The sequence below is a fragment of the Sinocyclocheilus grahami genome, unplaced genomic scaffold (genome assembly GCF_001515645.1).
Source record: "Sinocyclocheilus grahami isolate Dianchi unplaced genomic scaffold, SAMN03320097.WGS_v1.1 scaffold2127.1, whole genome shotgun sequence".
Classification (NCBI taxonomy): Eukaryota; Metazoa; Chordata; class Actinopteri; order Cypriniformes; family Cyprinidae; genus Sinocyclocheilus; species Sinocyclocheilus grahami.
In genome coordinates, this window is record NW_015507306.1 from 50,668 (window position 1) to 64,659 (window position 13,992).

At 36.0% G+C, this 13,992-nt stretch overlaps 1 protein-coding gene and 1 pseudogene across 2 annotated transcripts in view; both read right to left on the minus strand.

Moving 5' to 3' along the window:
• Nucleotides 1-490: 490 nt before the first annotated feature.
• LOC107574138 (zinc finger protein 429-like) lies at nucleotides 491-1,315 on the minus strand (annotated as a pseudogene).
• A 9,824-nt stretch (nucleotides 1,316-11,139) lies between these two features.
• The window catches only part of LOC107574140 (gastrula zinc finger protein XlCGF49.1-like), a 3,194-nt gene continuing 341 nt past the window's right edge, over nucleotides 11,140-13,992 (minus strand). Inside the window, exons 1-2 of one of the 2 annotated variants that reach the window (XM_016260606.1) lie at nucleotides 12,530-12,746; nucleotides 11,140-12,117 (exon numbers count right to left, since the gene is read on the minus strand). In XM_016260606.1, coding sequence (XP_016116092.1) covers nucleotides 11,399-12,117; nucleotides 12,530-12,578 — 768 coding nt within the window. In that variant the 5' untranslated portion in view covers nucleotides 12,579-12,746 and the 3' untranslated portion in view covers nucleotides 11,140-11,398. Of the gene's footprint in view, nucleotides 12,118-12,529; nucleotides 12,747-13,992 lie in introns of those variants that run through there. The other variant, XM_016260607.1, reaches the window with a different exon arrangement.

Here is a 13,992-nt window from a genome sequence, read left to right on the forward strand (position 1 = left end):
CAAATCAGTCACGTGTGAAACTATGCTAGTTGGCGCACAGCTCAATTGACACCATTGCTCAATAAAGTGGAAATGTGATCTTATGTCATCTGATGAACAGCTTGAAGCTTTATATTCCTACTGTTCTTCAGTCTCTTTGATGAAGGATGAAGAATAAACACCAACCTGTTTGTTCTTCAGTGTGTTTCATTCTGCAGGGTTCTGGATCTCTCATGTTCTCTCTGTCCTTCAATAAACTCTGTCTCTGCAGATTTCACTTCTTCCTGATGCTTTGATGCTCGAAAATTCCAGCATTTATTGCTGAACTGCAGTGGGAGGAGCTTCATTGAAGGTGTGATTGTTGTCTACTATTAAACTCTTTATGTTCACCTATCTATCCATCTTGTAAAGTAGATTTTTAGTCAATTAATCACAGCGTTTTATACTAATTCACAAGCTGTATCCCTTTTTATTTTCTAAGAATTTCATCCACGTATTTAAATTCCTACATTTATCTTTTTTTAATATACAGGGAAAGAAATATAGATTTCAGTTGTGATGACTGAATGAATCTCTTGTCACAGTGTAAACACTTGTAAGGTTTCTCTGCAGTGTGTATCCTCTCATGTGATTTCAGTTGTGATGACTGAATGAATCTCTTGTCACAGTGTGAACACTTGTAAGGTTTCTCTCCAGTGTGGATCCTCCGGTGCTGTTTCAGATGTTGAGATCTAATAAAACTTTTCCCACAGTCAAAGCACACATGATCTCTCACGCCAGTGTGTATCTTCTGATGCTCTTTTAACAATTTCAGCAGTGAAAAACTCTTTCCACATAGAGAACATGAATGTGGTTTCTCCTTCGAATGAACTTTCAGGTGATTCTTCAGGGATGAAGCCCACGAAAATGTTTTTTCGCATTGGTCACATTTGTGCAGTTTCTCTCCAGTGTGGACGTTTCATGTGGCACTTAAGGTGTGATGATTTTTTAAAACTCTTCCCGCACTGATCACAAGTGAATGTTTTTTCTCCAGTGTGAATCCTCATGTGAACCTTGAGACTCTGTCTGCACGCAAAACTCTGTCCGCACTGATCTTATTCGTGCAGTCTCTCTCCAGTGTGGATAATCATGTGTCTATTAAGGTGTGCTGATTGTCTGAAACTCTTCCCGCACTGATCACATCTGAACGGTTTCTCTCCAGTGTGGATCATCATGTGTCTTTTAATACTCTTCTCACATATCAAACTCTTTCCACACTGAGTGCAGGTGAAACTTTTCTTCTCTCTTCTTTTCTGAAAAGAGATGCTTTCAGTTTGTGAGCGAGTTTTCTCCATCAGGTCTGAAATGAAAATGAACAACAAATACATTATAAATATATCTTTAAAAATAAACGAGAGAAATGTGAAGTGAAAGGTCATAAAAGTGAACCTGAAAGTAGAGGCTACACAAAGTTATGATCATTTTGATGCATTTTTAAAAAATATTTTCCATGAACAATACAATTACAATGTTTCTGTCGCAAAAACTATTCAATGTTTAATCGATTCCACAATTATCTAACATAATATTAACATCAATAGACTATTTATTAACTATAATAAACTATATATAGTGCAACAGTTCTGATGCAGTCGCTTAGATGGATATTTATTTGACTAATAACTTATTTTAAAACGAAAATGTATTAGCTGTCCTACATTTTTCACTCAACACTGTTAATACACTCAAAATAGTGTTTCCTGGCAACATCCAGGAAGTGACATCAATTGGGAAAATGATCTCAATCTATCATAGTGCTGCATTCATCAACCCAGTTCCCAAAGAAAAGCAACTTATGAACAGAAACTGTAAAACAGGTTTAACTTTGTTTAATTTTTAGTATGTGCATTTTTAATATTATTTTAAAATGCCTATATTACCACTGCACTCTGAATACAAATCAGTCACATGTGAAACTATGCTAGTTGGCGCACAGCTCAATTGACACCATTGCTCAATAAAGTGGAAATGTGATCTTATGTCATCTGATGAACAGCTTGAAGCTTTATATTCCTACTGTTCTTCAGTCTCTTTGATGAAGGATGAAGAATAAACACCAACCTGTTTGTTCTTCAGTGTGTTTCATTCTGCAGGGTTCTGGATCTCTCATGTTCTCTCTGTCCTTCAATAAACTCTGTCTCTGCAGATTTCACTTCTTCCTGATGCTTTGATGCTCGTCTTCACTTGTAGACTGATGGGAATATTCCAGCATTTATTGATTAACTGCAGTGGGAGGAGCTTCACTGAAGGTGTGCTTGTTGTGGGAGGAGCTTCACTGAAAATCTGCTAAAATCAAAGAAAAATCAGTTACTGAGTCACTACTATTAAACTCTTTATGTTCACCTATCTATCCATCTTGTAAAGTAGATTTGTAGTAAATTAATCACAGTGTTTTATACTAATTCACAAGTTGTATCCCTTTTTATTTTCTAAGAATTTCATCCACGTATTTAAATTCCTACATTTATCTTTTTTTAATATACAGGGAAAGAAATATAGATATATAAATATTGTGGGGAAAAAACCCACACAAATAAAAAACACCAAATATAAACAAAGTAAAGATTAAAAAATGAAAGAATAAACATAGAAATATAATTTTACAAATTTGATACTTACCTATATCTTGTAATGTCACAAAAGCTGATCGTGTTGTTTGCTTTAGTCTGTTGACACCAATAAAACGAGCTTAATGCTGCAATTAACAGATCTGAGGTCATCAGCATAATGAATGAGGTGAAAACAGGAGCTATTATCATGAAATAAAGAGGATTTTCAGCAGCTGATAATATTGATGATCCTCAGACTATAAACACTCATTAAACAAGCCATTCACGATCAGCAGCAGATCATCTCACTTTATTAAGTGTTAAGTGTTTGTGGGTAGAAACTGATTGTTTGTGCAAGGATATTTGCCTAAAGACAATACAACTGCTCTATTAAAACACTAGGCTATATGATTACTTGCATAATATGATATAGAAAAGATGTCAGGCAATATAAAGACAGACACAACCATTATAATTTTTGCATAAACATTGTTAAAATTCCTGATAACTGCATTCATAGCAATTAAGAACATTAACACATCTTTTGGTATGCCCAGAAACTGACAAATCATTAAAGCTTTAGCACCACAAAGCAGTATTTATATGTTCAGTGTTCATTCATATATATCTATATCCACTGAGGTATTTATGTACAGTTTAAAATGTTCTACAAACAGCGAAACAAATCAAACAACCAAAGGCTCAGAGGCGGACAAAGTACTCAACTACATTACTTGAGTGAAAATACAGATACTGCTGGTCAAATATTACTCCATTACAAGTAAAAGTTGTAAAGACAGATATTTACTTAAGTAAAAGTACAGAAGTACTTGCTTTTAAAAGTACTTAAGTACCAAAAGTAAATTTCCTTTTTTATGTCAATGCACTGTTTTATTGTTGTACGTAGTAGTACTTACAATACTTCTGAAACAACTTAGAATACATTACACCTGCTGAATACACAGACTAGCTTGTAGTATCTTTGGAATAAAGAGCTTTTAGAATGTTAAAAACCTATGGGGAAAAAAACAAAACAAAAAAAATTATATAAGACCCCTAAACAACCGCTCAAAAGCAGGATGGTAGTGATCTCACACAGTTCTGACAGTGTGTGCACACATCTATGTGTAGCCATTCATCCACATTTGAACAGAGTGGACAGTGAAATCCTGTAAATACAGAGTGATAAGGAAGAAAAAAAAATCAAACCTGCTTTAAAACCCAGCAACACAACTGTAGCTGTACAACTTTACAACAGCAACACTGCTTTACCAAAAAAGCAAAACAGCAAGACATATTTCACATCAAAACAAACATTTTAAATGCTGTCTAATCGCTCTCGTGGTACTTTGATGTCACACACAGAATAGTCTGTGCAGTGCTGCTTCAAGTCCAACACCTGCTGCTGCGTGATTGTGACGCAGCACAACACTACGGAGACCTGAGGAAAAGCGGTGATTAAAGTCCAAAACCAAACTTGAAATAACCTAACAAATCAATCGGGGCTAAGGGTGTACTCACTCAAATAATTAATTCTAATTCATAGAATTAGAATTATGCCATACATTGATTTTCACTTGTATGTATGTGAAAATTATTACGGAGGCAGCTGACGTTAATGAAATAATTTGCAGCTTTACTCGCAAACTACACTTCCTGTTCATCAATAAGTTAAGAACCAGAGCCATTATAAACCTAAATATACTTGATTGAATTACATTAATTGAAAAGTGTAGTGTAGTAGTAGTAATAGAATATGTTTGCGGTCGTAATGATGACAGTAGCGCACACAAAATAGTATCTGTTCCATGCTCCGGCGTGGTTAGCGCTCACACTGCATGTGTACCGCGCCAGAGCCCAACCGAACCGTGCCCTGGCCCACCTCTTCTAACCGAGCCAGGGACAGCTAAACGAACATCTTCAGCATGGAACGCTCACACTAGTCAAACGAATCGGGCGTTGGGGGGAAAAAGGATCCAGGGACGGTTCAAAACACCTAGTGTGAGTACACGCTAAAGCGGTTCCATAAATGACAAATTAAGTTCACACAATCTCACTAATTTGTGCACACTTATTCTTAAGCAGCCCTTTGAGGCGTTGTGTTTTCCTCAGTGCATAACTGACATGTCACAAGTATATTTTTTCATCTGTAAATCTCAGAAAGTCATGCAAACATATTCATTTTGCTGTCAGGAGTGGGCGAGGCTGACGCGAGTGAACGAGCACTGCTGCGTGCATGCGCACTAAACAGACTGAGCGCAATCGAATCGAATAGAAGCGCAATAATTCTGAGTAAAATATACATTTTGCTAAAAAAAAATGTTTTTGGACATTAAATGTGTCTTTTGTAGAATTTTAAACCTACATATAAAGTGTATTTTTATGATAACAGTAACTGTAAAGGGACTATTGTAATGGGCAAATCAAATGTAAGCTAGTAGGCTACAGTACTAATTGCTAAGCTCAAATGAGTTAATGTGTGTTTCTTATAGCAGTTAAAATATAGTCATTTTCTTTATTATTTATTTTTATTTTTATTTCAGTGATTTTAACTTTTTATTCAGTTGTTTTAATGAGCAATTTTAGATTGTAATGTTTTAATGTTATGCTATCGGTTCTGCAAACTATAAAAGGTACAGCTGTCATAAAAACCAGAGAGAAAGGCAGCATGGCTAGAAACAAAAAAAAATAAAATAAAATTCAAATAATAGTATGTGAGAGAGTGGTAATATCATTGGGTTCCTATTGGTCAGTGTTAGAGGAACTCAGCTTAGTTAAGTTCCTCTTAGGGTTCTGTTTCCTGTTTGCCGTGCTGCAGAGCGGTTTGTGATTGTAGCTCTGTGTAGCCTCGCTTTTCTGTTGAATCTCTATCTTACTATTACTCTGTGTTGTTTAAAGTGATAAAATATAACTTAATCCCCACCATATTTCTGATATTATCTAGTAAACTAATCAGATTTATTTGATTGTTCGCTTTTATTCTAAAACCGCGAGTGCAGTGCGTTAGCATTCGTTAGCTTGTCATTCACGTTTCCATTCATGTCTATTGCTGTTTTCTTTTTTCCTCACTCCGTTTCTTTTCTCTCTCGCGCCGTTTTTTCACGAATTCGTCAAACAACAGTGGTAAGTCAGAATCATTCTTCAATAACGGTGAGTAATAGCTTCTTCTCCTGCTATTGTTGTTTGCACCGCTTGCCACATGTATAGTTTAGCTCTCTCTGTCGGCGACGAGGGATTCACATGTGATAAATGCAGGGAAATAGTTAGGCTGACAGAGAAGATTTTAGAACTAGAGACACGCATCCAAACTTTAATTGAGGATAGTAAGAATATGAGAGCTGTAAATACGGCTTTGGATGCGACTAGCTCAGGGAGTCCTGTACATTGTTTGGTTCCAGTAACAGAGCCCGTGCAGCAGGACAACTGGGTGACTGTGAGGCGGCATAGTCCTGTGAGGCGGCATAGTCGCGGGTCAAGACACCGCTCTTCCGTTTTGATCAAAACATCAAACAGGTTCTCCCCACTCAGTGACGCACCCACTGAGAAACCTGATCAAAGTGCTCTAGTTATTGGCGATTCTATTGAACGGAACGTGAAAATAGAGACACCAGCCACCATAGTCCAATGTTTACCGGGAGCCAGAGCGCCTGATATCTTGGCAAATTTAAGTGCTGGCTAATGCTAAACGTAAATTCAGTAAGGATGTTATTCACACCGGCGCTAATGATGTTCAACTTCTCCAGTCGGAGATCACTAAAAATAACATTAAAGAGGTGTGTGAACTTGCTAGCATGATGTCAGACAACCACACGCCAGCTACAGGTGGAGAGGAGAGAGAGTCATAGAGTCAATCAAGTGGATGGGGATTATTAGGAGGCCATGATTGGCAAGAGCCAGTGGAGGGAATTTGGCCAGGACACCGGGGTTACACCCCTACTCTTTATGGGAAGTGCCATGGTATTTTTAATGACCACAGAGAGTCAGGACCTCGGTTTAACGTCTCATCCGAAAGATGGTGCTTTTTGACAGTATAGTGTCCCCGTCACTATACTGGGACATTAGGACCCACACAGACCACAGGGTGAGCACTCCCTGCCAGCCTCACTAACACCCCTTCCAGCAGCAACCTAGTTTTCCCAGGAGGTCTCCCATCCAGGTACTGACCAGGCTCAACCCTGCTTAGCTTCAGTGGGCAACCAGTCTTGGGCTGCAGGGTGATATGGCTGTGGCCCTTGGGAGATATCATCAGGAAACACTGTGTTAGCTTTCACTGATATGCTGATGATACTCAGCTCTATATTTCTTTGCTGCCCGGCGAAACATACCGATTTGAAAAACTAACGGAATGCATAGTCGATATAAAAACTTGGATGAGGAGTAATTTCTTACTGCTAAATTCTGAAAAAAACAGAGGTGTTAATTATAGGACCTAAAAACTCTGCATGTAATAACCTAGAACACTGTCTAAGACTCGATGGCTGCTCTGTCGATTCTTCGTCATCAGTTAGGAACCTAAGTGTGCTATTTGATCGCAATCTTTCCTTTGTAGTGGTTGAACTAGGTATTGCAGTCCAAATTCAAAATATAGGAGAGGGTTTTTTTCACCCGGCCCCTCCTTCTCAGACTTGACGCACACGCAGGTTGCCAGATTGACGACACCAACAGGAACGAGCGAACTTGACATTGAATGAAATGAAATACGGTGTGTTTTCCGCTAACTGGCAACCCGGGGTGCCAAAATACAATTGGGTAAACTGGCAGTGGGTGGGTTTCACAAGCCAAAACAGAGATCGACATTCCACCCGGAATACACATTTTCAAAGGAGAATAACTGACTGTAGCATTGTTTTTCAGATAAACAAGTATGTTAACTTAGTATGTTTCTTAAATATCGGAAAACATATTTATGGTATTTTTATGCTTTAGTAGAGTCAAAAACTTATATACAGCACCTTTAAATTTGCTTTATGGAACCAAATCATTTGACAATGAGACAAACTAACTGAAATAAGCCTGGCTTATTTGGTAGACTTGTTTTATGAAACAGGCCTCGGGGCATTAAAAGTGATCATATTTTCTCCATTGCATCATATTGCATCAATTCACATTGTTGAATCGAATCGAAATCGGATCGCACTGCATTGTAACAGAGGTGAATAGTATCGCTTCGGTAGCTGCTTCATATGTATCTTTAATGTATCTTTAATCTGTCATATCGTTGACTATGCATCGAGTCATGAGATACACATCCCTAATATATATATATAAAACATTACAATATAACATTTCTGTAATCTATATAACCTACCAGTCAACAGTTTTTGAACAGTAAGATTTTTAATGTTTTATAAAGAAGTTCACGAAGCCTGCATTTATTCGATCCAAAGTACAGCAAAAGCAGTAATGTTGTGAAATATTTTTACTATTTTAAATAACTGTTTTCTATTTGAATATATTTTAAAATCTAATGTATTTCTGTGATCAAAGCTGAATTTTCAGCATCATTACTCCAGTATTCAGTGTCACATGATCCTTCAGAAATCATTCTAATATGCTGATTTGCTGCTCAAGAAACCTTTTTCAATTATTATCGATATTCAAAACAGTTGAGTAAATTTTTTTCAGGATTGTTTGATGAATAGAAGGATCCAAAGATCAGCATTTATGTGAAATAAAAAGCTTTTGTAACGTTATACACTATATCATTCAAAAGCTTGCTTAGTATAATTTTTATTTTTCGGAAAATAAATGATAGAAATTAATACTTTTATTTAGAAAGGATTCTTTCAATTGATCAAAAGTGATGATAAAGACATTTCTAATGTTACAAAAGATTTCTATTTCAGATAAATGCTGTTCTTCTTTCTATTCATCAAAGAAACCTGAAAAAAATCTACTAGCTGTTTTCAACATCATCATAATAATAAATGTTTTTTTTGAGCAGCAAATCAGAATATCAGATATTAATGATTTCTGAAGGATCGTGTGACTGGAGTAATGATGCTAAAAATTTAGCTTTGAAATCACAATAAATTACATTTTAAAATATATTCAAATAGAAAACAGCTATTTTAAATAGTAAAAATATTTCACAATTTTACTGTTTTGCTGTACTTTGGATCAAATAAATGCAGGCTTGGTGAACAGAAGAGACTTCTTTATAAAACATGAACAATTTTACTGTTCAAAAACTTTTGACTGGTACACTACCAGGCAACTTAATTTTTTCTCTAATTTCTAGCTTTGAATTGGCTTAGAAATCAGATAACTGCTGGACAATAATCAATAATAATGATTTGTTAATGTTTATATACTACAAACACTTTATCACATAATAAGGCAGCATAGTTTCTATACTGTAATAAATGCTTTGTCAATTAGCACTGCATTGTTCATATACTTTATTTATTACCTGGAGATGAGTTAACAAATACAAATAAACCATATTGTCGCAATCGTATGTTTAATGTCTTCATGTTTCCAAACGTTTCTGTTTTTCTGTGAAAACAACTGTTTTCATACAGTGATAGCTGGATGCTTTTGTCCATATTAGGGATTTCCTGGTACGACTTTCTGGGCGAGAGCGCCTTCGGCTTTGAGTATGAATGAAACACACTGCACGGTGTGTTTAGCGCTCCGCGATGTTCATCTCGCTTTATTCTGCATCCGAATAAAACATCAGGTAATGCGCAGACTATCCTGTCTCTTTGAATTTAAATCTATATTTATTCACACCGGCTCTTGAAAGCCTCTATGCGAACACACTTTCCCCGAAAAAGTGCGGGGGACGAATGTACATGATATTAAAAGTGTGTGTGTGGGGTGGGGTGGGGGGTGGGAGAAACAACATATCAAACAAACATAAGAGTAAACCAGTTACTGATGCAGATGGACAGTCAGTCATGTGTGGGGTGAAATATAGTTTGTTAGGCACTTAAAAGCTTTGAGAAATTTAAAACAGAATACCACAAAGCAAACTTAATACTAATGGCTTTCAGATACAGCTACAATTATAAAGTTATTTTTTACTGATGCAAATACAATCAGTAGACAATAAAAGTTGCAGATAAAATGTAAGAAGTAAAAATCATGTTTTAATACAGAGGTTACATTTACTCTATGATTACTCAAAGCAAAGTAAAAGTGAAAACTAATAAGAGGGACCTCTCTCCTTATTGACTTACAAGTAGGGATGGGTAAAAGGTTTTAATAGTATTACTACTCTTACAATGCTGCTTACACAGTATACTTTTACAGTATTCTTATCAGTTCTTTAAAAAATTAAAAACAAAATTAACATGACTTTGTGATCTGACAATGTAAAATAAATAATTCATAGCAAAGGAAATGCACCAGTGTGAAGGCACTTTTAGTGTTTAAGACTTGTGTATAGTTTTAACACTTTAAAAAATAACTATAATACTAAGCTAACCAAGCAAAATGTCATCAAACAATCTTTTAAGTCAGTAATGCAATAAGAACAAATAAAAAAGTACAAACAAAATAAAAACAATACAATAAAACAAACATACAAATGAAGTAAACAATGCTTTAAGTTTTTCAGTAAGGTCCAACAACAGCATTCAGGTAAATAACAAGAAACTGAATGATTGAATCAAATGTAAAATCAGCAAAATCATGTGTAATTCAGCTTCTTGATCAGTTTGAGTTCTGGTCACGTTATCACGGTCTGATTCACTCTGAGATCTACGATGTTATGTTTGGACTTTAAGAGAAGAACAAAAGCTCTGTGAAGGAAAGGTAGACGGAATGCTGCACGATAATCACTTTACCTCAAATATCCTCTTTTCATTATCATTGGAAGCCCAACTCAAATATCGCAGATAAAATTAGATTAATCGCACAGACGTAAAGAGATCTCTCTTCTGCACTGTGAATAGCAAAGATGCATAATAATGTCTTCATATTATATAGAGACACCATTCACAAGATAATGTTTATGTAACAATAATAAATGGTCATTTTATTAAATAAAGTGTATTTTCTTAATTTCTCCAGTACCCAGAGCAGATTCTACCTGGTTCTGGAACCCATCCCTACTTACGAGCAAAGGAGGATCGGTTGCAATGCTACAGTACATCTTGCATCTGGATTTTCTAAATACATCATAAATGGAAGAATATCTACTTGATTTAAAAACAACAAACAATGAAGAACAGGATAAAAATAACTGTCAGTTCAAAAGTTACAGATTCTTCTTCAGCTTCCAGAATAAAATGTAAAAATGTTTATAAAAAAACGACTTTCCTTCATAAAATGTGTAAACAAACTACAAGTGATGAATGAAACTCATAAAACACAATGATAATTAAAATCATGAAGTAAAATGACAAGAATAAAGCTTTCAGATATTGTTCTTTGGGGAGCAACTCCATCTTTGAGTTGATCTGAATCTGACAGATGAAGCTGTAAGGTTTCTCTCCAGTGTGGATCCTCTGGAGCCGCTTCAGATCTTCAGCTGTAATAAAAGTCTTCTCACACTCAAAGCACATATGATCTCTCACACCAGTGTGTATCTTCTGATTAACTTTTAAACTCTGCAGATGTGAAAAACTTTCCACACAAATAACATGAATGTGTTTCTCCTTTGAATGAACTTTCAGGTGATACTTCAGAGGCTGAAGCCCACAGAAATGTTACAGTTGAAACTGTGCTGGTCTTGAAGATGAACTTTGTTCACTGTGAGTTTAGATGATGTTTCTTTGTTAGGACAGATTTATACAGAACAGATTTTATTTCTAGATGCATTATTGTGTCACGTTTGGGGAGGACGCGACGTCACACCTGAAAGTGCTGGATCTGAAGATGATCTACTGACTGTGAATCTTTTTGTTATGCCTGCATAGATTAGATGAATGAGTGAAACTCTTCCCGCATACAGTGCAGCGATACGGTTTCTCTCCAGTGTGGATGCTCTCGTGTGATTTCAGACTTGCTAACTGACTGAATCTCTTGTCGCAGTGTGAACACTTGTAAGGTTTCTCTCCAGTGTGGATCCTCTCGTGCCGTTTCAATTGTTGAGCTGTAATAAAAGTCTTCTCACACTCAAAGCACATATATTCTCTCACACCAGTGTGTATCTTCTGATGTACTTTTAAACTGTGCAGATGTGAAAAACTCTTTCCACACAAAGAACATGAATGTGGTTTCTCCTTCGTATGAACTTTCAGGTGATCCTTCAGGCATGAAGCCCTCAAAAATGTTTTTCCACATTGATCACATTCATGCAGTTTCTCTCCAGTGTGGATGATCATGTGTCTCTTAAGGTGTGATGATTGTCTGAAACTCTTCTCACACTGATCACATGTGTATGGTTTCTCTCCAGTGTGGATCCTCATGTGAATCTTACGTTTCTGTTTGCATTTCAAACTCTTTCCACACTGAGTGCAGGTGAAAGATTTCTTGGCTCTTCTTTTCTTTAAATCTTTCTCTTTGGTTTGAGAGCGACTCAAAGGTTTTTCTCCAGTTTTGACGTGATGTTTCTCCTCTTCATTCAGTTCTTCATGCTCCTCGTTTTCTTCAATCAACTCTGAATTAAAGTAAAAAACATATAACTTTCAGCAAATTACAGAGAGAAATGTGAAAAGAAGACATAAAAGTGAACCCTGATATAACAGTGCGGAGTAGACAATTGCTAAACAAAATATTTTGATCATTTTTATAAATGATATGTCCCTGAATCTTTTCTGGAGTGAGGTACATTGTTATTGTACATTGTTCTTCCAGTTATACTTAATAATAATAATAATTAAACATTTTAAAACATTAGACACAAAACCCATGTTTTTATAGAGAGAACCCTTACTATTTGCTGCTTCAACTATATTATTGCACAGCTCTATATATCTTTCTTATCACGACAAATCAAAATCTGACAAACTGTTTGATGCTTTACAACCTTAATGTTCATCGTCACTGAAGAATCAAGAATAAACACCAACCTGTTTGTTCTTCAGTGTGTTTCATTCTGCAGGGTTCTGGATCTCTCATGTTCTCTCTGTCCTTCAATAAACTCTGTCTCTGCAGATTTCACTTCTTCCTGATGCTTTGATGCTCGTCTTCACTTGTAGACTGATGGGAATATTCCAGCATTTATTGCTGAACTGCAGTGGGAGGAGCTTCACTGAAGGTGTGATTGTTGTGGGAGGAGCTTCACTGAAGGTATGGTTTGTTGTGGGAGGAGCTTCACTGAAGGTGATACTGTTGTGGGAGGAGCTTCAGTGAAGGTGTGATTGTTGTGGGAGGAGCTTCAGTGAAGGTGTGATTGTTGTGGGAGGATATGCAATGTAAACAGCGTTGTGAACTGAGAGGGGATCCATGTTAACTTAATGCACTCCTGACTAATGGTGCAATAACTTTATAACTATTATTAACACACAAGTAGTTCTTTAACGTGGCAAATAACCCAGCACACAACAATTTATGCAACTCAAACTATTTGTAATTTGAGCTGCTAGCTAATAATCAGACAGCCTAACAATCATTAAAGGATAGTTCACCCAAAAATGAAATTATGTTCTTATGTTGAACATAAAATACGATATTTTGAACATTGCTGGTAAATAATCAAACAGTTCCCATTGGTTCCCACTGACTTCCATAGTAGGAAAATAAATACTATGGAAGTCAATGGGAACCGTTTGATTACCAGCAATCTGACTAGAGCTTTTGCTACAAAATTATGTGAAAATCACCCTGTTCACTCATTCACAGAAAACAATATATTGATTTATCTTTTGTGAGACATGATTGTGTTAGAAAGGCTGTATGTGAAGGAGAGACAATGGCCATGAATATCTCGTGATTCACACCTGAGAGACAAATGGGCCATCATCATTCAGTGGTTTAGTGCAGATATAGCACACCCGCCGTCCGACTGGTGGTGCTGCAGTAAGTTGTCTGTTTAAATAAACAAAGAGAGACACAGTTGTGCTGCTTTCAGTCATGGAGTCGCTCTTGTCATGCTTTATTACAATAATTCAAAGATTGTATAATTAAATCACAATGTCTTATGTCACCTTACCTGTGACTCACTTAAACCAAACACTAATAAACATGTGTTGCATAACTCTTGTAAGAGTTTTCTTACACTCAATCTGTATTTCTGTCATCTAACTCAATACCTTTTTCCTTTACATCACAATATACTACAGTCTCTCTCGTATGTGCAAATGACCACTGTACCACTGTATAATCAACCACTGTATAACTGAATAGTTGCGCGAACCATTGGTTACACAATATGAACATTTAAACTGAATTACTATATGCAGTGAATATACTTAATCAAAAGAAAGATCATTAAAACATTATAATATTCAAACATCAACAGTATATACTATTAAAAAATTATATAGGCTATATATATATATATATATATACACACATACATAGAGATCTTAAA